Source organism: Bombus huntii, chromosome 9 (genome assembly GCF_024542735.1).
Source record: "Bombus huntii isolate Logan2020A chromosome 9, iyBomHunt1.1, whole genome shotgun sequence".
Taxonomy (NCBI): domain Eukaryota; kingdom Metazoa; phylum Arthropoda; class Insecta; order Hymenoptera; family Apidae; genus Bombus; species Bombus huntii.
The window spans coordinates 14,882,005-14,906,698 of record NC_066246.1 but is presented as its reverse complement, the minus strand read 5'-3'; the positions used below and the strand labels follow the sequence as shown (position 1 = coordinate 14,906,698).

At 34.3% G+C, this 24,694-nt stretch overlaps 1 protein-coding gene across 1 annotated transcript in view; it reads left to right on the top strand.

The window, feature by feature from the left end:
* Nucleotides 1-24,694, top strand: part of LOC126869803 (uncharacterized) — a 93,654-nt gene that overhangs the window by 56,227 nt on the left and 12,733 nt on the right. Inside the window, exons 2-4 of the mRNA XM_050626813.1 lie at nt 18,293-18,338; nt 18,413-18,580; nt 23,114-23,333. Coding sequence (XP_050482770.1) covers nt 18,293-18,338; nt 18,413-18,580; nt 23,114-23,333 — 434 coding nt within the window. The remainder of the gene's footprint in view (nt 1-18,292; nt 18,339-18,412; nt 18,581-23,113; nt 23,334-24,694) is intronic.

The following is a 24,694-nucleotide window of genomic DNA, read 5'->3' as shown; positions in this document are numbered from 1 at the left end:
TATTCCATTTTAGTTATAATTGTTTGTCTTAATAATTTGTCTTAATAGTTATACCTCTGACTGCTACAAAACACCATCAACTAAATATATCTTTGGATTTAGCAGGTCCTTTTTATCTTTAACTACTTTGTATTAAAATATTCCAGTTTAGTTATAATTGTTTGTCTTAATAGTTATACCTTTGACTGCTACAAAACACCATCAACTATATCTTTGAATTTAACAGGTCCTTTCTATCCTTAACTACTTTGTATTAAAATATTCCATTTTAGTTATAATTGTTTGTCTTAATAATTTGTCTTAATAGTTATACCTCTGACTGCTACAAAACACCATCAACTAAATATATCTTTGGATTTAGCAGGTCCTTTTTATCTTTAACTACTTTGTATTAAAATATTCCAGTTTAGTTATAATTGTTTGTCTTAATAGTTATACCTTTGACTGCTACAAAACACCATCAACTAAATATATCTTTGGATTTAGCAGGTCCTTTCTATCCTTAACTACTTTGTATTAAAATATTCCATTTTAGTTATAATTGTTTGTCTTAATAGTTATACCTCTGACTGCTATAAAACACCATCAACTATATCTTTGAATTTAATAGGTCCTTTCTATCTTTAACTACTTTGTATTAAAATATTCCATTTTAGTTATAAAGTGATAAATAGAATAAAAAAATTAATAAAAATATACTTGTCATATCTTTCATTTATGATCTTCATATCGGTTAATTACAATTTTTTACACCACATGTAGCTTAAAATGTGATGTGTGATATATGTATATGATAATTAGAGTAGAATCTTATATATAAATATGTAATTCTAAATAATTCCCCTCCCTAAAAACTATCTGCAAACATATTGACCCTTTAATTTCGTAAGACTTAAATCAATCTCTATAACTTCTACCTCCTCTCATTATCCTACTTCTCAACGTTTGTTCCTCATCTCCTTACGAGCGAGTTTAATCGCATCTAAATATAAATCCGTAACTCGTGTACACTCGAGTATGACCCAAAAAGCCGGAGAAAGGTACAGGGAGGAAAAAGGAAAAGCAAGAATCATACGGTGAAACGATGAATATGGTGCAGATGTAGGCACGATTATCATGATTCGTACGTGCCAGGACCTCTTAATGAAGACAACGCGATACGATCCGCAACGAATCTCGTCGGATCGTATAATAAGAGCGTATGGTTAATGAAACGGAAGATGCAGCCTGTGTGTGTAATCTGGATTTTTCACGTTTTCTACCACAGTCGTAATGGAAAAAGTACTTGCTCGAGCGTACAGAAAGCCGAACGTGGTGATTCATCGCGGGAACACTGTTCCAGCGAGAAGTATTGGTATGAGAGACCGGTCAGATTTAACCCGGAGATAGATATCGCGCGATAAATCGATCCCGTCGACAGGATGTTCGAGGCGTTATTGACGATTTAGTAAGTCGTTAGGAGGAACGACGCAGGTGCGGCGGCGGAAGAGAGTTTGATGGACACTTTGTGTGCGAGCGAGGGATAAACGGAGCGAAGCCGGTGATTACCGATCCTCGACGTGTTATTGATAACTTAATGAATCGTTCTCGTAGGGATCATGCGGATAAGAATAACACGTGTGTATACGGAAAATGAGTATTCCATTAGTGCGTACTTCGATAAATTACGTATAGCTTATACATACATACAAATCCTGTGGCGAAACCGTAAAGGGATGATTTTTTTCGCGCGTGATTGTATTTCTTCTACCATTACTCTTTATTACTACCCGATCATATTTTACAAAGTGGATGAACCGTGAGAGCACTGCGTTTTCTTGCGAAGATCTTTTACGATGTTAACCAAGGGAGATATTATATGGAGAAAATTATTCGAATTGTTGAATTTTTGCAGAAGAATTATAAGTCGTTTTTCCATTGGTACGATAATTTTTTATTATGTGTAGTTTCGTAACGTATCGTTTCTTAGTTACGAATTTTATTAATCAGTGTTAACATTCGCTGCATTTTTCAGCTTTTTCTTAAATTGCATATATTTTTATTTGAAATAAAAAGGAAAATTTTTGTTCACTCTGCGCTAATTGCTTTAATTCTCTAAGTCGTTTCATCGAAACGCACAGAAGGATAAAAGTGCCACATTTGTGTCAATAGTTAACAGTGAAATAACTGCATCGTGTGTGTCAGTAGCAGCGAATCAATGCGGAAGAAGATTGAAAGAGCGATGAAAAAAAATGGTAATTTACGATACTCTTCGTGAATTTCTTTAAAAGAAAACCCGTAAAACCATAACGACAACTGAAAATATTAATATTTAAAATGCAGTAACAGCTTCGTTGCAAGAATTTTTGAATGTTATAACCGATAAGCCTCATAAATCAGGAATACTGAAATCAATTACTCGTTAGGAAAGTGCTATGAATCACGTGGAAATTGCTTTGATTAAATAAATGACGTTTCGAAGAAATTACTTTGCGGTTGCAGCCTTATTTGAAAAACAACTTAATATATCCAATGATCATAACGCGAAGAAAGTTGCATCGAACTAAAACGATTTCTTCCTCGAACCATGAACAGAGTTCGCTATAGAACGCTCGTCAGATTCACTTTACGCAATCGATCGATCTAGGTACTCCGTTAAATCGAATTTACTACCCTTCAACTGCCATCAATTCGAAAAGCCCATAAACCGACGTCATTGATGAAACAATTATCTAAAGATCTTTCACACGGTACTCTTGTAAAGTCATTCGACGGTGATACTTTATTGTAACGATCACACTGGTGTACCGTAAATTCCAGAGACGCCAAGCTATCGAGGACGAAAGCGGCAAGCAACGGCACCTTATCATCGTGCTTCTTCGATCGATCGATTACAGCGAACGATCGTTCAAGGTCATCGATCCAGGATATATTTCTATGCCCATATGCACGTTGTACATAGCGGTAGAAATAAGTATGATGCCGCTATTTTGTAGCGCGTTTACTCGCATAGCGTTACACCAGTAGTTACATCATTACAAGGTAATGCCGAACGATGACGTATACCTGTATAGCGAATTACTATCGTAAATTAACGTTATGAGGCTACTGTACCTTTATTAGTTGACCTCGGACTACTCGATAGAATTTTTTTTTTTTCGATCTGAAACTCGATGTGAAATTTCTGAAATTAAGTAAATCGTATTTCATATGGCGTTATTCTTGTTACGATAATATTACGGACGTATTATTCGACATATCATGGAAACAGAATGTGGCTAGGATTTTTTTTATAGACTCAGAATAGACTAGAATTCTTTCGAGGAATTTTTAACTTGAGTAAGTAGTATGTGATATAATTTAGCGATCCTTATGTCTTATTACGATGGATATAGGATTCGCTAGATTATAGAAATTCACAGTTGAATCTAAAATTGCAATCAGTTCTGACAGACTTCGAGTTGAATTCCTAGATACAGAGAAACTAATTTTAACACTGGAACTACCACACCAGTCAGATTGACTGGTTTTACAATTTTATTTTAAAATTCCTACTTCGCGTTATATTTTTTCCACGATGATGTAACGACTTTCGCAACGATAACTGAAAGAATAATATAATGAATTTTATTTTGTTTTTTTATGTATTCAACCTCAAAATAATTTTGTATCAATGTTACTTATACCAATGCCAGTTAAAATGACTGGTACTTGTCAAAGCGTAAAAGGGTCCTGCAATCTGTTTATCGAACCCCAATTAACCAGTTTCCTCGTTTTCTACAACTTGCCACACGTTCTTTAAATTTTTACCGCGTATCATTCGATATGATGATATCAGATATCAGGAAAATTCCGGATCGATCGCTAGATGCTGACACTAGAAATACTTTTTTTTTTATTTAAGATGTTTATTAAAGACAAGATACAAATGTTTAAATACCTTTTGGTGTTCACAATAAACGGTGAATTTTTGTAGTGATGTTTTAGGCAAAAGTACCGATACGCGACGGTACGACGTAGCCATGCTATAATATGTGTCGGCGTTTTACATTTTTCGTGTTTAATATGATTTTTAGGTTTAAGCCGCTGGGGATGCGGAGCTTCTGTGTGATTTTGTTTTTGTTTGTTTTTTCTGTCCTGAAAACTTGGTTGTAAAACAGGACGTTTCGGTAGCTTGCTTTTTGGGTGACACTAGAAATACCATACCAGTCAAAATGACTGGTCCTACAATTTTATAAATTTGTCACCATCTCGTTTATCTCGGATGAGGGTCCCAGATGGATTAATAAAACTAAAAATGTACTACATAACATGGAATTCCTTCTAAAGAAAGCACTAAATCGATGAATATAAAAATATTCTATTATTACGTATTTTTTAAAGACCAGTCATTTTGACTGATCTTTTGGTAGAAATAGCTTCGTGTTAACTATCGGTAGTTTTAGTGTTAATTGATTGAATTATTGTTGTGTTACAAATATTTTATATAAAAAATAGAATCGTTCATATAGTTTGACAATCTTAACTCTTTATTCTACTAAATTATATATAAACAATTTTTTCCTGGAGGAATATTGTCATCATTTTCTCTGTAAAATACATTCTTCTAATTTATCTTCACAATTTAAGTTCCATTTCTAAGAGAGAAGCTATTTTTCAGGACGGTCTATAACCAGACGTCTGTGAGATCTTGATACGCACGACTGCTCAAAGTGATATCATTTTACTTCGTTTAACCGCGACAGTCGTATCAACCTCAAGGATAAATGGTCCTTGAACGCCGTCTTCTGTCTCAAAATTCGTGTCTCGCTCGAATGGTTTCCTATTCTCAAGGGATTCATTGTTCCTCCAGTTCCCACAGATTCTGTCAGTTCTTTGAAATACCGTAACGAAACAGTGAAAATCGAATGTCTTTCCGCTTTGTAATCGGACGGAACCGTGAAACAGGAACGCCACGAAACTTGGAATTAATAAAGAACGGTAAAATGTCATTAACAGGGGAAAACATCAAGAGACTAACTTCCTGTTCGGGTCCTGGCAATTAGCGTTCCGTTTTTCAGCTCGACCCGGTTATTGTCCTCAAGAAATCGTTGTATCTTTCTTAACTTTATCGGATTAACTTCTATTTCCATGAAATGCTCGTGATTCCTCGAAAATATTGTTTAACCCATTGTAATTAAAATTTTGTATGTTACGAGAGAAGAAATTATAATTCATTAGAATTTTTCTTCTTCAATTTGATATTTGTACGCAGTGATAACTATTATTAAACTACAGGTGTTTATAAATTTAGGCGAAATCTAAATTAGAATTAGAAATAGAGTGTACATCATTTGAAAGAATATACAAAATATTCAAACCATAATACGATATTTAAACAGTGAAATAAACTTCTATTTAGGTGACATTTTTTAGTTGTATTTCTAAAAATATATATTTGTATAAATATGCCCAGTGTAGAACTGAGGATTATATTTGAGAAAAGAAGTATACTTTTGTGAAGAAATAAGGAAAAAGAAGTAACATCTACATACATACGTCGCTTACTATTACGTTTATACAATATTAAAATCATCCTAGTGACCATTTCTAAGTTTTTGTTAATTTGAGCCCTATAATTAATATTGCCACTGTGTTTCTTAGCGGACAATCGACAATGTTAACGTCAAGACTATATAAATATTGAAAAACCTGCGCAATATAAATCACAGTACTGCCCAGTATAGAACTGAGGATTATATTTGAGAAAAGAGGTATACTTTTGTGAAGAAATAAGGAAAAAGAAGTAACATCTACATACATACGTCGCTTACTATTGCGTTTATACAGCATTCAAATCATCCTAGTGGCCATTTCTAAGTTTTTGTTAATTTGAGCCCTATAAGTAATATTGCCATTGTGTTTCTTAGCGGACAATCGACAATGTTAACGTCAAGACCACATAAATATTGAAAAACCTGCGCAATATAAATCACAGTACTGCGTAACAATATTCAAGGAAAGACATTATCTCAGTAAGCAAAGAGATGATAAATTACAAGCTCGTAACTTGTCGCTACGATCTGACTTTCAAATGCGTAACTGTACGGCCAACCGCGGGTGGATGGAGCAAAGTGAAGTTTCAACCAGGCACGTTTCTCACAGACGCGGAATCGCCGACGGCGAGGATCGTGGCAGATCGCGAGCGACCGCGAATCGCGCCAATTACCTTCCCTCTCGCGATGCGAATCCTTAGGCCATTTAAAGATTTTCCGCTGTGCCCAAGGCGACTGAAAACCTTCCAAGATTCGCCGCCCGCTACCTGACGCTTGAATAACGGAATTGAAAGACGATCACTTCCCGATCTGCCCTCCAGCCACTCTTGCACTACGTCTCTCTATCATTCTCCGTTTCTTTTGCCCCGACTTCATTTCACTTCGTAATTTCCGACGAAGAAGAAACTGCCGCACTGAATTGGACTCACTATCTTTGCGCCATGGTGGTGATTTTATCTCGGTGCTTCGATTCCATCGTACTTTTTCACCAAAGTTGATCCAAGGAAACGAAATGTATATGTTAACGCTAACATATACATTTGTAAAATCTAGAATTTCATTTTCCAAGTAAAATTGACTTATCTTTTGTTGAGGTTATTCGATGTGTAAACAGAGAAAACACGTGGATAAATTGTAAGGCAGAAAATATATTTAAATAGAAGTGTAATTGTAAGTAAGAATACAATTTGAGCTCCAGATCCGTACTCTAGCTGTGTTACCCAATAACTGAAAACCCCGAAGCCAACGTCGTTTTTTTTTTTTTTTTGTTTATTGAGCCCAAGAATATAGTTTTAGGTACATATTCAGAATAAACGGTGAATTTTTGTAATGATATGTTAGGCAAGGGTACCGATACGCAGCGGTACGACGTTGCCATGCTGTATTATGTGTCGGCGCTTTACATTTTTCGTTGTATAATACAATTTTTGGGTTTGAGCCGCTGGGAAGCGGAGCTGAAGCCAACGTCGCCTGTCAGATTTCGTCGCAGTCTTTTGTCTACGCGCTGTCGATGGCTTCATTGCTTGAGAATACTAAAAAGACCAGATTAGAGTTTTCTTATAAGTGGTGACCATTTCAACATCTTTATTAATTTTTAATTGTACGATCTGGTTAATGTATCTAGTAGTGTAACTTTACTCCATTCGAGACTAATCTCTGATTAAAAGACAATTCCTAAGGGCTGATATTTTAAAGTTTCAAATTTCACTTGATTCTTAATTCTTCTAAAATAAATGAAATTTCATTCTTCAATAAATTCTACATTTAACTGTATAAGAACAGGCGTGTATTACATTAAACGAGAACTTTTCAGAGATTTCAAGTGATATTTTTTTAACTGAGTCTCAGGGCGAAGTACTTTCCCTCTCTTATTCATTTGTTCTACTAAATATTAGGTTGTCCGAAAAGTTTCTGTCGTTTTATAAGGAAATAATAGACACACGATGTTTTTTGTTTATATTAGTTTATTGAATTATGCACGAACATAATAATAACGAAATGGATCATACCTAATTCAATAACACAATATAAAACAGAAATTGTTGTTCATCTATTATCATCTTATGAAACGAAAGAAACTTTTCGGACATCCTAATATATCATCCATTTTTCCCCTCAACACCAGACATGGTAATTCTTCGGACAGAAACGAGATTAATCACTTACCTGCACTTGTTCTCATCGTTCTCGTAGAAATCTCTGGTATAATTGAGGTTAGCTGAGAACAACTTAAGCCAAAATGTCGATCAGTGACCGAGGTCAAAACATTGGAGTTCAGTGATAAACGCATTGCTCGCGAAACATCGCAGTCGCCCACGCTTATGTGTATCTCGTGCGCACACGTTAACTGCCACGTGATTAATGGCGATTTCTTCGAGAATCTCTGCAACAACGTTTACTGCCGTCTATAAATAGCTGGATACTGTTCTGGATTATTATAAATATATAAAATATAAACTGGTTTAAGAAAACATTCAAACAATTAGCAAACGAGCTTTCTGAAATTTTATAAATAAACCATAACGAAACATGTCTATTATCAGTATATAGTAAAATATGAAGCTATTTCTTTTCGCTTTAAATTTAGCAGAATATTTGAACTAAGTTATAAGAAGAAATGAAGAATCGACAATAAAGAAAGATGTTCTTCAGTCGCAACGTTGAAAATTTATAATAACACATAATAAGATATATAACAAGTATACAGCAAAAAATTCTTTTCAGAAATTTCTTCTCGGTTTAAATTTAGCAGAATATTTGAACTAAGTTATAAGAAGAAATGAAGAATCGACAATAAAGAAAGATGTTCTTCAGTCGCAACGTTGAAAATTTATAATAACACATAATAAGATATATAACAAGTATACAACAAAAAATTCTTTTCAGAAATTTCTTCTCGGTTTAAATTTAGCAGAATATTTGATCTAAGATATAAGAAGAAGTGAAGAATCAACAATAAAGAAAAATGTTCTTCAGCTGCAACGTTGAAAATTTATAATAACACATAACAAGATATATAACAAATATACAACAAAAAATTCTTTTCAGAAATTTCTTCTTGGTTTAAATTTAGCAGAATATTTGATATAAGTTATAAGAAGAAGTGAAGAAATAACAATAAAGAAAAATGTTCTTCAGCTGTAACGTTGAAAATTTATAATAACACATAACAAGATATATAACAAATATACAACAAAAAATTCTTTTCAGAAATTTCTTCTTGGTTTAAATTTAGCAGAATATTTGATATAAGTTATAAGAAGAAGTGAAGAATCAACAATAAAGAAAGATGTTCTTCAGTCGTAACGTTGAAAATTTATAATAACACATAATAAGATATATAACAAATATACAACAAAAAATTCTTTTCAGAAATTTCTTCTCGGTTTAAATTTAACAGAATATTTGATCTAAGTTATAAGAAGAAGTGAAGAATCGACAATAAAGAAAGATGTTCTTCAGCCGTAACGTTGGAAATTTATAATAACACATAACAAGATATATAACAAATATACAACAAAAAATTCTTTTCAGAAATTTCTTCTCGGTTTAAATTTAGCAGAATATTTGATCCAAGTTATAAGAAGAAGTGAAGAATCGACAATAAAGAAAGATGTTCTTCAGCCGTAACGTTGAAAATTTATAATAACACATAACAAGATATATAACAAATATACAACAAAAAATTCTTTTCAGAAATTTCTTCTTGGTTTAAATTTAGCAGAATATTTGATATAAGTTATAAGAAGAAGTGAAGAAATAACAATAAAGAAAAATGTTCTTCAGCTGTAACGTTGAAAATTTATAATAACACATAACAAGATATATAACAAATATACAACAAAAAATTCTTTTCAGAAATTTCTTCTTGGTTTAAATTTAGCAGAATATTTGATATAAGTTATAAGAAGAAGTGAAGAATCAACAATAAAGAAAGATGTTCTTCAGTCGTAACGTTGAAAATTTATAATAACACATAATAAGATATATAACAAATATACAACAAAAAATTCTTTTCAGAAATTTCTTCTCGGTTTAAATTTAACAGAATATTTGATCTAAGTTATAAGAAGAAGTGAAGAATCGACAATAAAGAAAGATGTTCTTCAGCCGTAACGTTGGAAATTTATAATAACACATAACAAGATATATAACAAATATACAACAAAAAATTCTTTTCAGAAATTTCTTCTCGGTTTAAATTTAGCAGAATATTTGATCCAAGTTATAAGAAGAAGTGAAGAATCGACAATAAAGAAAGATGTTCTTCAGCCGTAACGTTGAAAATTTATAATAACACATAACAAGATATATAACAAATATACAACAAAAAATTCTTTTCAGAAATTTCTTCTCGGTTTAAATTTAGCAGAATATTTGATCCAAGTTATAAGAAGAAGTGAAGAATCGACAATAAAGAAAAATGTTCTTCAGCCGTAACGTTGGAAATTTATAATAACACATAACAAGATATATAACAAATATACAACAAAAAATTCTTTTCAGAAATTTCTTCTTGGTTTAAATTTAGCAGAATATTTGATCTAAGATATAAGAAGAAGTGAAGAATCAACAATAAAGAAAAATGTTCTTCAGCTGCAACGTTGAAAATTTATAATAACACATAACAAGATATATAACAAATATACAACAAAAAATTCTTTTCAGAAATTTCTTCTTGGTTTAAATTTAGCAGAATATTTGATATAAGTTATAAGAAGAAGTGAAGAAATAACAATAAAGAAAAATGTTCTTCAGCTGTAACGTTGAAAATTTATAATAACACATAACAAGATATATAACAAATATACAACAAAAAATTCTTTTCAGAAATTTCTTCTTGGTTTAAATTTAGCAGAATATTTGATATAAGTTATAAGAAGAAGTGAAGAAATAACAATAAAGAAAAATGTTCTTCAGCTGTAACGTTGAAAATTTATAATAACACATAACAAGATATATAACAAATATACAACAAAAAATTCTTTTCAGAAATTTCTTCTTGGTTTAAATTTAGCAGAATATTTGATATAAGTTATAAGAAGAAGTGAAGAATCAACAATAAAGAAAGATGTTCTTCAGTCGTAACGTTGAAAATTTATAATAACACATAATAAGATATATAACAAGTATACAACAAAAAATTCTTTTCAGAAATTTCTTCTCGGTTTAAATTTAGCAGAATATTTGATCCAAGTTATAAGAAGAAGTGAAGAATCAACAATAAAGAAAGATGTTCTTCAGCCGTAACGTTGAAAATTTATAATAACACATAACAAGATATATAATAAATATACAACAAAAAATTCTTTTCAGAAATTTCTTCTCGGTTTAAATTTAGCAGAATATTTGATCTAAGATATAAGAAGAAGTGAAGAATCAACAATAAAGAAAAATGTTCTTCAGCTGCAACGTTGAAAATTTATAATAACACATAACAAGATATATAACAAATATACAACAAAAAATTCTTTTCAGAAATTTCTTCTTGGTTTAAATTTAGCAGAATATTTGATATAAGTTATAAGAAGAAGTGAAGAAATAACAATAAAGAAAAATGTTCTTCAGCTGTAACGTTGAAAATTTATAATAACACATAACAAGATATATAACAAATATACAACAAAAAATTCTTTTCAGAAATTTCTTCTTGGTTTAAATTTAGCAGAATATTTGATATAAGTTATAAGAAGAAGTGAAGAATCAACAATAAAGAAAGATGTTCTTCAGTCGTAACGTTGAAAATTTATAATAACACATAATAAGATATATAACAAATATACAACAAAAAATTCTTTTCAGAAATTTCTTCTCGGTTTAAATTTAACAGAATATTTGATCTAAGTTATAAGAAGAAGTGAAGAATCGACAATAAAGAAAGATGTTCTTCAGCCGTAACGTTGGAAATTTATAATAACACATAACAAGATATATAACAAATATACAACAAAAAATTCTTTTCAGAAATTTCTTCTCGGTTTAAATTTAGCAGAATATTTGATCCAAGTTATAAGAAGAAGTGAAGAATCGACAATAAAGAAAGATGTTCTTCAGCCGTAACGTTGAAAATTTATAATAACACATAACAAGATATATAACAAATATACAACAAAAAATTCTTTTCAGAAATTTCTTCTTGGTTTAAATTTAGCAGAATATTTGATATAAGTTATAAGAAGAAGTGAAGAAATAACAATAAAGAAAAATGTTCTTCAGCTGTAACGTTGAAAATTTATAATAACACATAACAAGATATATAACAAATATACAACAAAAAATTCTTTTCAGAAATTTCTTCTTGGTTTAAATTTAGCAGAATATTTGATATAAGTTATAAGAAGAAGTGAAGAATCAACAATAAAGAAAGATGTTCTTCAGTCGTAACGTTGAAAATTTATAATAACACATAATAAGATATATAACAAATATACAACAAAAAATTCTTTTCAGAAATTTCTTCTCGGTTTAAATTTAACAGAATATTTGATCTAAGTTATAAGAAGAAGTGAAGAATCGACAATAAAGAAAGATGTTCTTCAGCCGTAACGTTGGAAATTTATAATAACACATAACAAGATATATAACAAATATACAACAAAAAATTCTTTTCAGAAATTTCTTCTCGGTTTAAATTTAGCAGAATATTTGATCCAAGTTATAAGAAGAAGTGAAGAATCGACAATAAAGAAAGATGTTCTTCAGCCGTAACGTTGAAAATTTATAATAACACATAACAAGATATATAACAAATATACAACAAAAAATTCTTTTCAGAAATTTCTTCTCGGTTTAAATTTAGCAGAATATTTGATCCAAGTTATAAGAAGAAGTGAAGAATCGACAATAAAGAAAAATGTTCTTCAGCCGTAACGTTGGAAATTTATAATAACACATAACAAGATATATAACAAATATACAACAAAAAATTCTTTTCAGAAATTTCTTCTTGGTTTAAATTTAGCAGAATATTTGATATAAGTTATAAGAAGAAGTGAAGAAATAACAATAAAGAAAAATGTTCTTCAGTCGTGACGTTGAAAATTTATAATAACACATAACAAGATATATAACAAATATACAACAAAAAATTCAAAATTTTGATCGATGCACGCTGGATGTCCAAATTATGGACGACACCTTACTTACAATTAGTCTCTCGAGGCGGTCATCCCATACCTAACACCTTCCGCTCCGTTTAGCTGCGCCGCCAGCAAGCAAATAATAATTACGCATAGCGAACAGGATGATTCGTTCGCATAACGCAAACAAGAAAACCATACGAAATGCCTTAACAAGAGCTGGTCACGGCTTTTGCCGCCTTCCCTTCCGGCGTTCTGTCGATCCTGATCCGTGAGATCCGCGTTGCTTACGTTCTATGTCGTCCTTTAAGCTACAATATATTGGTCTTAATTGCTTCCTGATTCGTAAACGCTATGTTTCTTTGGACCAGCTTTGGATGTGAAGGGGCTGTATTGTGTGATACCTTGATGGTCACTCAGATTATGTTTGATTTTTTGAGAGATAGTACACTCAAACGTGATAGTAGCAGTTATTTAAATTAAAATTGTGGAGGACGATTAAACGAGTTGGTTTTTATAGTGATGAGACGAGTTGATATTTGTGCCGTCAGATGTATTTTAAAATATTTATAAATACATAATACAGAATACAAAGTTAACCGTAGGTCGCTCGATACTGGTCGCTATAAGAATACTCGATACTAACTGATAACTGATTCGCTAAAGACTTGAAGTGGTTGTTGATGAAGGTGTCCACAAGAAATACTTTTGATGTTCAACAAAAGAGGTTTATTAAATTATTGACAATTAACAGTCAACAATTTACGATCAACAATCAACTATCAAGAGTTAATAATCACGTATCTCGGCTTGTGTTTGCTTCGCTATGACGCTGAACCTTTCGCAGCTGAATCTTCGCAGAATGAATCTTTTGTTCGAAACCAAACGGATTCTTTTCTTTGTTGCCCCTCGATATCCTCACTACGCACGCGTTAATTAGATGTCCGCAATAGTTGCCGCGTATGCATTCTTCCGAATATTCGGCGAAAGAACCGTAGGGATATCGATGGTACATTAGGCATGTCGGCTTTACGCTTTGAAGATATAGCGTTTTGTGTCGCGAAGCCGTTGGAAAGTTCCGTGGTCGAGTGCCGCCACAGACTGATTACTGATTGATTCGCTCTAAAGACTGCGTACTGATTGCTGATATGAGAATGCTCGAGACTGATTGACTAACTGATTCGCTACTGTCTCGTCCAAAGACTGATTCTCTTAACGATCGTGTTCGGTTATTTATATTGGTCGGGCGAGTGCCGAAAAGCTTAAATTCAACTTCTATTGACGGTTGCACGTAGCGGCGACATTGTTTTGCCTGGAGTTTATTTGCGGCTACGTTTGATATGGCCAGACGGTGTCAATGTCCCAAGGCAAAACAACAACATTGTTCTCCGACTCATGTGCCGCTACGAAATTATAAAAAGTTCTAAGAATATCGCGTAAACAAGCTAATTGGAAATAAAAAATCTGAAATGTAAATAGACAAGGCACGAATGTAAACAAACAAGTGGAGAGCATAAAGGAACAAGCCCAAGAGTAAACAAACGGATCAGGATTGAACACGTAATTACTATTAGGTCGCCCGGAAAGTTTTTGTGCGTTCGCCGTTCGGGGCCTTATCTCGTTCTGCTTAAGTAAACAAACCACCAAATCACTCTACCGTCAATCGTGGGGTGACTAGTTATCCTCTGGTGAGGCAAGAGAACAGTTCTCGGCGTCAGTGGAAAGTGTATGAAGTGTTTTTTTCGTGGTGAAAGATGGAAGACCAAAAGATGCATTTTCGTTATGTTTCACTGCTTTAAAAAAAACAGTGCGCCTAAAAACACTGCAAAGGAGATCTGTGACGTTTATGGTGATCGGTCTATAACTGTTCAAACAGCCCTGAATTGATTTAGGAGATTCAGAGCAAGAAATTTTAATCTGAAAGACGAAGATCGCAGCGGACGTCCATCCACCACTGATACTGACCTCATCAAGGCCTACCTCGATGAAAACCCAAGGTCTAGTGTTCGTAAGATAGCAGATGCTTTAAACAATCCGTGGACAACGATTCATGAGCATTTGTCAAAGCTTGAGTGCGTTAATCGCTACGAAGTGTGGGTCCCCCATCAACTGGTGGAGAGCAATCTCCTGAATCGAATCTCGACATGAGATTTGCTAATTCAACGCAACAAAAGAGAGCCATTTTTTAAAAAGTTAATTACTGGGGATGAAAGTTAGATTCTCTACGACACGACAAGTGTCCTCCAACGGTAGCAAGACCTGGACTTCACCCGAAGAAGGTGCTGCTTTCAATTTGGTGGAACTTGAAGGGTATCCTCTACTACGAATTATTTCCGGAAGGGCAAACGATCAACAGTGAAAAATATTGCACCCAACTCGAAAAACTTAAGGAAGCCATTATCACAAAACGTCCTGAAGTGGTGAACAGACGTGGCGTCATGTTCCACCGCGATAACGTGAGGCCGCACGTTTCTTTAGCGTTGCGAACGAAACTTCTAGAGTTTGGTTGGGATGTTTCATCACATCCTCCATATTCTCCAGACCTTGCACCATCGAACTATTATTTGTTCCTCTCTCTAAAGAATTTTCTTCGCAATAGAAAATTCAAATCAGTAAACGAAGTAGAAAACGGCCTCGAAGAATATTTTAAAAGCAAGTCAATAGAATTTTGGAAAAATGGCACTATGAGGCTCCCGGAGAGATGGCAAAAGATGCTAGGAGAGAAAGGATCATACATTATTTAAGAAAGGTACACAGAAGGAAATACATTTTATATTTACCTCCTATTTAAACAACGAAAAGAACTTTCCGGACAACCTAATATCACGTAAAGTAGCATCTAATTAATCAGCCGTTGCGATTTCTTTGAAAAGTGTGTGCCTGAAATGTGTCGCAAAAGGTAAGCGTGTGGCTGTTATAATATAAAATTAACTTGTTATATTGTAAAATGACTTTTATTTTTTAATTTTATTACTGACAGGGCTCGTGATAACACAAAATATTGCCATTTCTTCATGACGAGTATACTCGTCAGAAACAGCTGACCGGTTAATTGAAATAATCATTCAGCTTATCACAGAAACAATTCGCAAGATTGATTTCACGTGCCCCGTTTTTAATCGAGATCTTTCGCTCGTGGGAAGTTGTCGATTTCCGCGAGAAGCTGCAGCGTTGCAATTAACAGCCCAGAAAGGAACCTCATCCCTGCCGTTACCAAGAGTTAACGTGTACACGCGTTTATCTCGATAACAGAAATTACATCGGTTCCGACCGCCTCATTACCACCTATATCATAGTAATCATCGTGAACGCGTGTTTATTGGGAAATAATGTCTAGAGCAAACCAATAGGAAAACCAACACTCCGGAAACATATTTTCCAACCGACCCAAATAAATTGGAATTTTTGTTAGTCAGAGGTATGTCTCCATTTTATACGAACATATAATTCCTCGAATTTTCTGCCAACCTAAATTCAATCTTAAATTCTTTTCTATCTAACCTAGATGATTCTATTAATAGATAGTGTCTACTAGCTTTTGACCGCCACTTCGTTCACGTGGACTGCTAATATACAGAACAATCTTTTCCTTTTGCACTCCATAGCTTAAGAGCTGAATGATTGTTTTATTTTTCTGTATTCGATCTACGAACACAGCCGTTCAATTGTTTTATTATACGTAGCGGCTATGTGAAGATTTTTGAACAGGGTTGTACATACATCATATATCGAAGACTGAAAATTAGAGTGGCGTAAGTCGAAGTTTTAAGCGTATATTAAAAGAATTATCCGTTTAATTTGACAGTTAATCAAATTACAATTTCATTTCATGATATATTTTATTAATTCGAAAGTTCAAGCTTTTCTATAATAATAAGAATACAACAATGCTTTATGAAAAAAATAAGCGAACTATGATTTTTAGATCACAATATGTCCTGAATATATCAAAGGAAAACCAACAAACCACACAGGGTTAGACTCGAGTGTGATCGATGTGAAAGAAAGAGACCCGTTACATCGGCGTCGTAGAAAGGAAGTCGATGAAGTGCAACCAGCCACGTAGAAGAGGTAGATGGCGAAAAACGTAGCCCGGAGAAGGAGGAAGTGATAAAACAAAAGGGGAGGAACGAATTCATCGGTTCGCTCTATGAGAACAAAAGTGACACGAATCCTAACGGGTTAACGTCTTTCCATTTCTTACAAGATCGAGTATTGTCAAGTTCATTGCGCTACTCTCTCGTGAACACGACTCATTGATCATTCTATTTCTTCTACTCTCGTTCTGGGAACATTATGGAAGCTTGCAGGAACTTGGCGAGTGTCACGAGTCAAAAAGTGGTGAAACGCGTTCCGTATGCGAGACACGCGTTTGCTGACGCATCGACGAGGATTCCCTCGATCCTGCGGGCCGATTAGGCCAAGTCACGCTTGGCAATGATCCGATTATGGTTTCCCGCGATCCTATCCGTCCGTTGTCTTTCGTTATTATCGCGAATTCGCGTCGGTCCGCGGCCTGTTACCGCGTGAACAAACGTGCACGTTCCGAGTCCGCTTCACGTTCTCAGGCTGCTTCGCTTACCTTGGATAATCACAGGGAACCTGGGGCTTCTTTGGCATAGGGAACGCTGTCTAGACTAGAAACGTGTGTGGACTGGAAATCTGTAGGGTAATCAAAATCTTGTAGATCAAATTCTGACTCAATGTGGAAAAATTTGTTATTTTTGTCTCTACCGAGAGAAACCAACAAGTTTGGAAAGTTTATTTCTGTCCAAAATGTCTGGTTTCTTCATATTTGTTAAACATTACAGATTTCTTAAATCTTCTTTGTTTCCCTCACATGTTATTTTTGTTATCTAGCTATAATTTTTTCAGAAGGACAATTGCTAAATGATTTTTGTAGATGTTTCGCTTTGGAAGATGAACGAACAATAGAAAATTTGAACTCGACGATAAAAGAATTAGCGGGGCGACGCAAATAACAATATGCTAAAGCGACAATATTATTGGCACTTATAAGTAGCAATTATTAATGCCATTATAATTTCAAATGCAAATGAAAACTCAAATATCGAAGAAGCGTTGCTATATTCTATATGGCAATTGAAATATAATTTAAATTTACCTTGTCTTTAACACTGCTAAACTAATGGCTAAACTAATCAAGTACATAAAAATATTGTTGTTGTTTCTGCAGAAAGCTTTCTGTAAAAAGAAATAGAAAAGTTAATGAAACCAAAGAACTTTGCGACAGTATTTGAAATTAGCATACCTATTCAAATATATTCATAGCATTTAAAGTAGTTATTAGAATGCGTCTAAACTGGTCATTAGAATGCATTAGAACTTGTAGACTATTAATTTGCTTATGTCATCGAATAAATAAAAGGTGCCTACGAGAATTGCACTGCTAAGTATCCGAGTACATAATTCTAATTTTGCCTTTAATTGATTTGTATGTCTTTACATTGGAATATGTGTAGTACATTAATCTATATTGCCTTCAATATTGTGTAAACAATAATTAAAATAGTTATTTAAAATATTATAGAATTATAGCATTTTGGAAATATCTTCTTCTTCAGGTAGAGAAAATAGTTGTTTTCAGACAAGAGAAAATAATTATTTTGAGCGCAAAATTCTAAAATTTTGAAAATATATTATTAAACTAATAAAAACGTTGTCTTCTTTTTGTTCCAGATACGCAATCGTGTGGCTTTTAACAGTGGCAACGCTTCGATGTCAGGTAGATCAGCACAAAAATGACTATTTGAAATTTTAATCTTTTATGAAGACTAAAGTTAAAGGTAAATTTTGAAGGCAACGAATCACGAGCACGGAGAGGGCGATGGAAACGCGGAAGACTCGGTGTTGGACGAGACAACCGAGGATTATTGGGCCGGAAGTGGATCTGGTCCCGAGGATGACGACTCGCTTCACAATGAAACCAGGGAAGCGTTAACGCATGAGGCCAGCGATCACGATGCTGTGAGTATTTTTACGAAGTCGAAGTTGATTCGACGAAGCGTCAGTTCCATGATGCATATTCACGTTGCAAATTCTTCATCTTCATCGAATCATTTTCACCTGAATTGCGCCGGTGATGTCTATAGCATAATTTACCTCCGTTTTTTTAAGAACATTGGTAGTTCTTGTATAAGGAAACTTAAGAATTTTTTTATTCAAATAAAAAGAAATTCTTTGGTTTACTAGAAGAGTTAATTTTGTGTATTTGCAAATTTCCCTATATTTTAGCACGGTGATACCATCATCTTATCTAATAAAATTATATTATTTGACACAAAAAACTATTATAATCCTTTGGAATTTTTACTAGAGACGTACAAAATTTAAAGATTTTGCTTAACGTTAAAAATTAACTCAACTGCGAAGGGAAGAAGATTGAAAAATGTTCTCTGTTTTAATAATCTGCTGCTTTAAACCGATTTCCTAAAAAGTTTAAATTTACTGTTTATATCATTCTTTTAGCAGAGCGACGATATATTTTCCGCATCGATTATTTGTACGCTAGGAGAGAAGATAAGCGATTGACACGTGTTTGACTAGTACGCCGAAGGTTAATCCCCCTGATCATGCGGTTCTATAGAAACGGCTGGTTATTTTCCATTTTGTGAAGTGATAAATCATTATTTTCTAAGAATCTACACATTGCGAACTTGGACAGTTTTTTCGAACGATAATCAACAACATTCTTTCCTACTTGTAGTATCCAGTGAACGAAATACCTGTGCATCAACGAAACAAATCACAACAGAAGAAACTATAAAAAGCACCGATGAACGTATTTTCTGTAATTTAGTACAACCACAAGAGAATTCTTCTGGCTAAAACCGGGAATTACGGATCACATGGAATTCGCAAGAAACATTAAACGATAAGATAATCAGGTTTGGTTGATGAACAGGTGTAGGTCAGGGACAATCTCCGAGATACGATAGGTACGTTCACCTAGCTCTCATCTGACCGATCATAGCTCGACTAATGAGTTTCGTCGCTCTAACCACGCGACCGTTAATCATCGCATGAGTGCTCGTGTCATGATGAGACTCGAGAGACCATCGACAACAGCCCGCAGAAAGATCTTGTCTTAAAATACGCTATCCATGGATGTCACTTCGAGTTTACTATGACACGTAGTCGATCCACAATGATATCTAACGAAGAAGACGACTGAAGCTATCTCAAGAAGATAAAATATCTATGCAGATTTGATCTTAAGTATCAAACATAAAAAATTATGTAGAAAATCAATATTGTTAAAAAGGAATTTTAAGTCTCAAATTCTTACTTTTCTCATAAGGTAAAAAACCATCGTCTATTAGGAGAAGCATTCCAAGTATTCTTGTTATATCGAGCTTATAATATGTAGAGGATTTAGAATATATTTATATTATATTGAACGTAGCGAATTAATATATTTAATTATAGAGACAATGGAAGATATTTCGAGAAAATAGATCTTTCGATTTTAAATAGACATGGAGCATAGAAAACAGGAAAGTTACAATTTTCAAAATGATACGAGTCTTACAATTTTATATTTTTCACAAGATATCCAGTTCCAGAAGAAATATTTCTAATATTCTCATCTATTTATTTATTTGAATTTATTGAATTTATTTTGAATTTATTATGATAGATATTTAGATAAATTTGCTACGATTGAAGATTCAAAATTGTATTTAACAATGAAAAGGATAGAAAGTTTATTGAGATAATTCAATAAAGTTTTGATCCTTAGGATGAGCTATATTTTAAGCACAAGCACTGACGTTTCAAAATCACAATTTGTGAAAGGCTATTTAGCTCTCAAAATTCTATTTCTTACAAGAACAAGAGATCATCCGCAGTGAAAAGGCGCGCTTCCTGGATATTCCTAAAAGCCGAAAAGGAAGATCTAAACGATCCATTTCCGTGGAAACCGAGCACTTTAACCTAAGCCTGTTGCCAAACACGTTGCACGTTCTACCTCGCGAGCGTTTCTCAAAACGATACCTCTAAAGACGTTTCGAAGTATCCTCCGGCTCCCATAAAGCGAAGAGACAGAAGATACCACGAAGGAGCGATGCTGTTAACCATTCTAGTGGCCCATAAACGCCGCTCAAGTTCCAGAAGAAGTTTCAGAAATGTCAGAAAAGTGGAATCCATGAAAAGCTATAATCTCCCAAGAAAGAGTACAAATAGGAGAACGAAAAGGAAAATGACGAGAATACTGCGTGTAAGTTGCTCGCGCGGAGAGTTGATTCGGGTGGAGAACGCACGAACTGGAATCCGAGAAAGAATCTCAGCTCGTTGTTGGAGCTGGTAGCAGACGAAGAAACGAGGTAAAAAGAGGCGAGAGATCGGCGAAGAAGAGCGTGTAACGACACGATTGTTTCCACTGGTACCGACATATGGAGGCTATTTGCAGTACTTTTTGCGTAGCCTGGCGTTTACCACCAACCACGTGCCGCCTCCTAGCTGATCCGGCTCAGAGAGAATACTAGTGATGAATTCGCATTGAATTTGCATTATAGTAAAAATTTCCAATCGCTTCAAACACGATGCGAAATTTAAAACTCTTAAGAAACTTGATCGTTTTAGAAATCTTGAACATCTCGATAGGTTGGAAAGTCTCGAAAGTTTGCGTAGGGTTTGAAAGGTTGATGAGGAAGGAAGGGAGAGGCTTTTTTGAAAAGTCCTGTGAAAATGGCTTTCTATTATGGTTTCGATAATTGCAACAGATTCCAGAGGTCCCGTAAGACGACTTATTCCACAAGAATTATGCTCTTTTTCGTTTACGGTGCATGTTGCAATCTGCTTCTCTTCTTATTGTTCTTTCTCCCCTCTGGATTCTGCGTGCCGCGTTTGCAAGGCGAAACAGTCTCGTAAAACTGAAGATCAGAAACAAAACTGATATTCAGACACAGATAGACTTCGTTTACACGATTCCTTATAATTCAGGTTACCAATCTCTGAATCGCAAAGTATTTTTTGAGGATTGGTTTTTAAAGATCGTTATAATTATTTTTCAAGATTTTTAGAAAGGAAATACATTGCACTGCGTCTCATAACCATAAAATCACCTAAAAACTTTTAATTTTTGTATATTAACTTAATATATATAAGAATGTATTTTATATATTGAATGATAAGGTGTTTGAAATCAAGTTTGATTGTATTCGCTAAAGAGGAAGAATTTATATTCTTGTTTCATAATTATGCCGCTAAAATAGCAGAATATTTTATTATACGAAAATTAAACTAAAAACACGATAAGTTCCTTAAGTGAACTTTCATAACTGTTCAATTTTGTAGACTTATAGTTAGATTTTCTCGTGTTATATGAATTGGAAATTTATGATAGTCTTATCCTTATGAAACGCAGCTCTATCTAAACCATATAAAAGAGAGGAGGTGGCAGATTATTTGGCTATTACGAAAGAAATTCACAATTTGAGGAAAGTTGTATAACATTGGTTTAAGAACTTTGTTGCAAAGTAGCGAGTATTAGCATCGTACTACGAACTGCAATAACCATCTTTGACATAAACACGACTTTTCTCTTGAAACATTTATCGGCTAACTTTGGTGCACGCTGCTAGATCCATAAGACACGTGCACCAAGTGATACAGAAAACGAGGAAGAGGAGAAGGAAGATTGCTGGAGATGGTGGAACAAATGGAAGTCACGGGTTACGCGACAAGCGAAACCAAGTATTATCCTGACGCGCGTGCATTGCAATCGTACAAGAACAAGAACCCGATGTTTCAAGGCGTTCACACAACACGTGAGGAACGAGCTTGCCAAGCGTTAGTCACGCGTCCATCGTACAGTTCTTTTCCTTCTCATCTCGTCGTTTTCCCTTTTCCTTTGTAACCACTCGTTTCCACGTGGGAAATTGCACCTGGATCAACGGTAAAAGAGGCATTAAATCTCTGTTATGAATGGTGTGGGTCTATTTTGCTGTTTGTTGTGCGATTCCCATAGTGTGGTTTGGCAATTTTGTTATTCCTCGTATACCATCGTTTATTCATTATTCATTAATTTGTAAGTTTCGGTGATGACGTTAAGATATTTGAAATTGATTTTTGACGACGGTGTTCGTCATGTGACAAAAATTGTGCTTCTGTTATTAATAGATTGTGAATATTTACGCAAATTCATAATTTTGCGAATATATCTGCCTAAAAGAACAGAATTTTTAGAGCTGGATTATTTCAATTATATTATGTATTACTCATATTATAGATACCTCTGCATATTATATATATATTTTACATATTTCTGTATATTTAAATTTTTCATAAATGCATAAACATTCGCAATCTAGTTAAAATAAAAAAATAAACGTATTGTGGAAAGTACCATCTGAAATTTAAAATTATTAGAAATTCAAAAATATAAGGAAAGATTGAGCAATCTGTAACTGGACTGTCTATTAGTTGGAAATGGATTTCGAATGGTTTAATTCAATTTAGCTTTGTTAATCGAGTTAATTTTGTTCCTTTCGAACGAAGGTTGTGTACGTTGGAGAAGGAGCAGCGTATGTGCCAATACCATCGCTAAAAGGAAGACCCTTGAGCCCGAATCTTCAAGCTCTTCAGACCCTTCAGGGTCTACAAGGAATACCTGGAGGTGGAGGAACTGGAGTGGTTGGGGATGAGGACTGGAAAAGGCATCCGGAGACCTGGGATCGGGAACACAGGAGATACAGACCTAATACTACTCGAGTTCAACGTAAGTGATTTCCAAATACTATGAAACATTTTACCATCAGTTTACTTACCACATTTCCCAACTGTAAAAGGATAGCAGTTTTTGCATATCCAAACAAAAACTTCTAACTATGCTATTGCACGATTCTCTTTCATTCGATTAAATTAAATACCTAAATCCTGAAACTAGGAATCTCCAATAAGAAAGAGAACGCTTTCACCCTCGAGGACCGTTACCACACGCAGATATCCGTTATTATTGCTACTTTTCCGAGTGGCGGTGGACGTAGCTAGGAAGCGTTTGATCGATCGATCCATCGGCGTCGTCGCTGGTGCACAGCTTTCTCGACGATCCGGCATTCGCGACGCGATGCTATGGCGAACAGCTACCGTTAGAGTGGACGCAATTAAAACGGTGTCGGAAACTCGTACGGCACTCCCGACACCGAGACACTACTGCGTTCGACACGTCCACTCATTTCCTTTCTCTTCACTTCTCTCTCGATCGGTATTATCCGCGTCTCCATAGCTCTCTATAGCTCTCTATAGCTCTCGAGTCTCCTTTCTCTATAAATTCCATTTATTTAGTTATAAACCGTTTGATACACGAAGGATAGTAATATATATGTCGGGTTTGTCGGGTTGGCGTTAGTCTTAGGGGCGCGTTGCGTATCTTCGTTAGGACAAGCCATCGTTGTTGTTCAATGGAGTTTATATTTACAATTATATGTACAAGTGTTGATTTAACAGTAATTTAATGGTAATTTAATGGATACTCTTAATGTGAAAGACAATGTTCTGAGGTTCAAACGAATCTACGGTCAACGGGAAAACTCTTTGTGCAATTGAATATGTTTTGAAACTCTAAGTGACGTTAGCTGTGACACACGGTATCTTTCTGACAGACTGACAAGACGTTGTGTGAGAACTCTGCAAGGTGATCACAAGAATAAAAGACTCGTTTGTGTTTGGTCGATGCAGAATTTGTACATAATTCGATATACATACATATTTGAAAGGATCGTGTTGGATATTCGATTCGTTTCAAATTTGATAGCGCTGTTGTTCTTTCAGAGGTTTCCGTGTATGTCATTAATTATGACATTTTGTGATATTCGAGTGATTTGATGTTGGGATATTTAATGGAAATGCCGCATCGCGGTAATCATTGCAATTAGCATTCGCAAGACTTGCTGCAAAATTACCAGCAATGGTGTAGAGAAACGTGAGATGGAATTTAAATTCGAGCGTGAATTATAAATCGAAAAATGAAAGATGGAATTTTGTTTTCTTATATATACATACAACCAAAGAAGTAGAATTTTATATATTTTTATGAGCGCGTTCCGTGTATTTTTTCACCTTCAGAATTCTCATTAATAC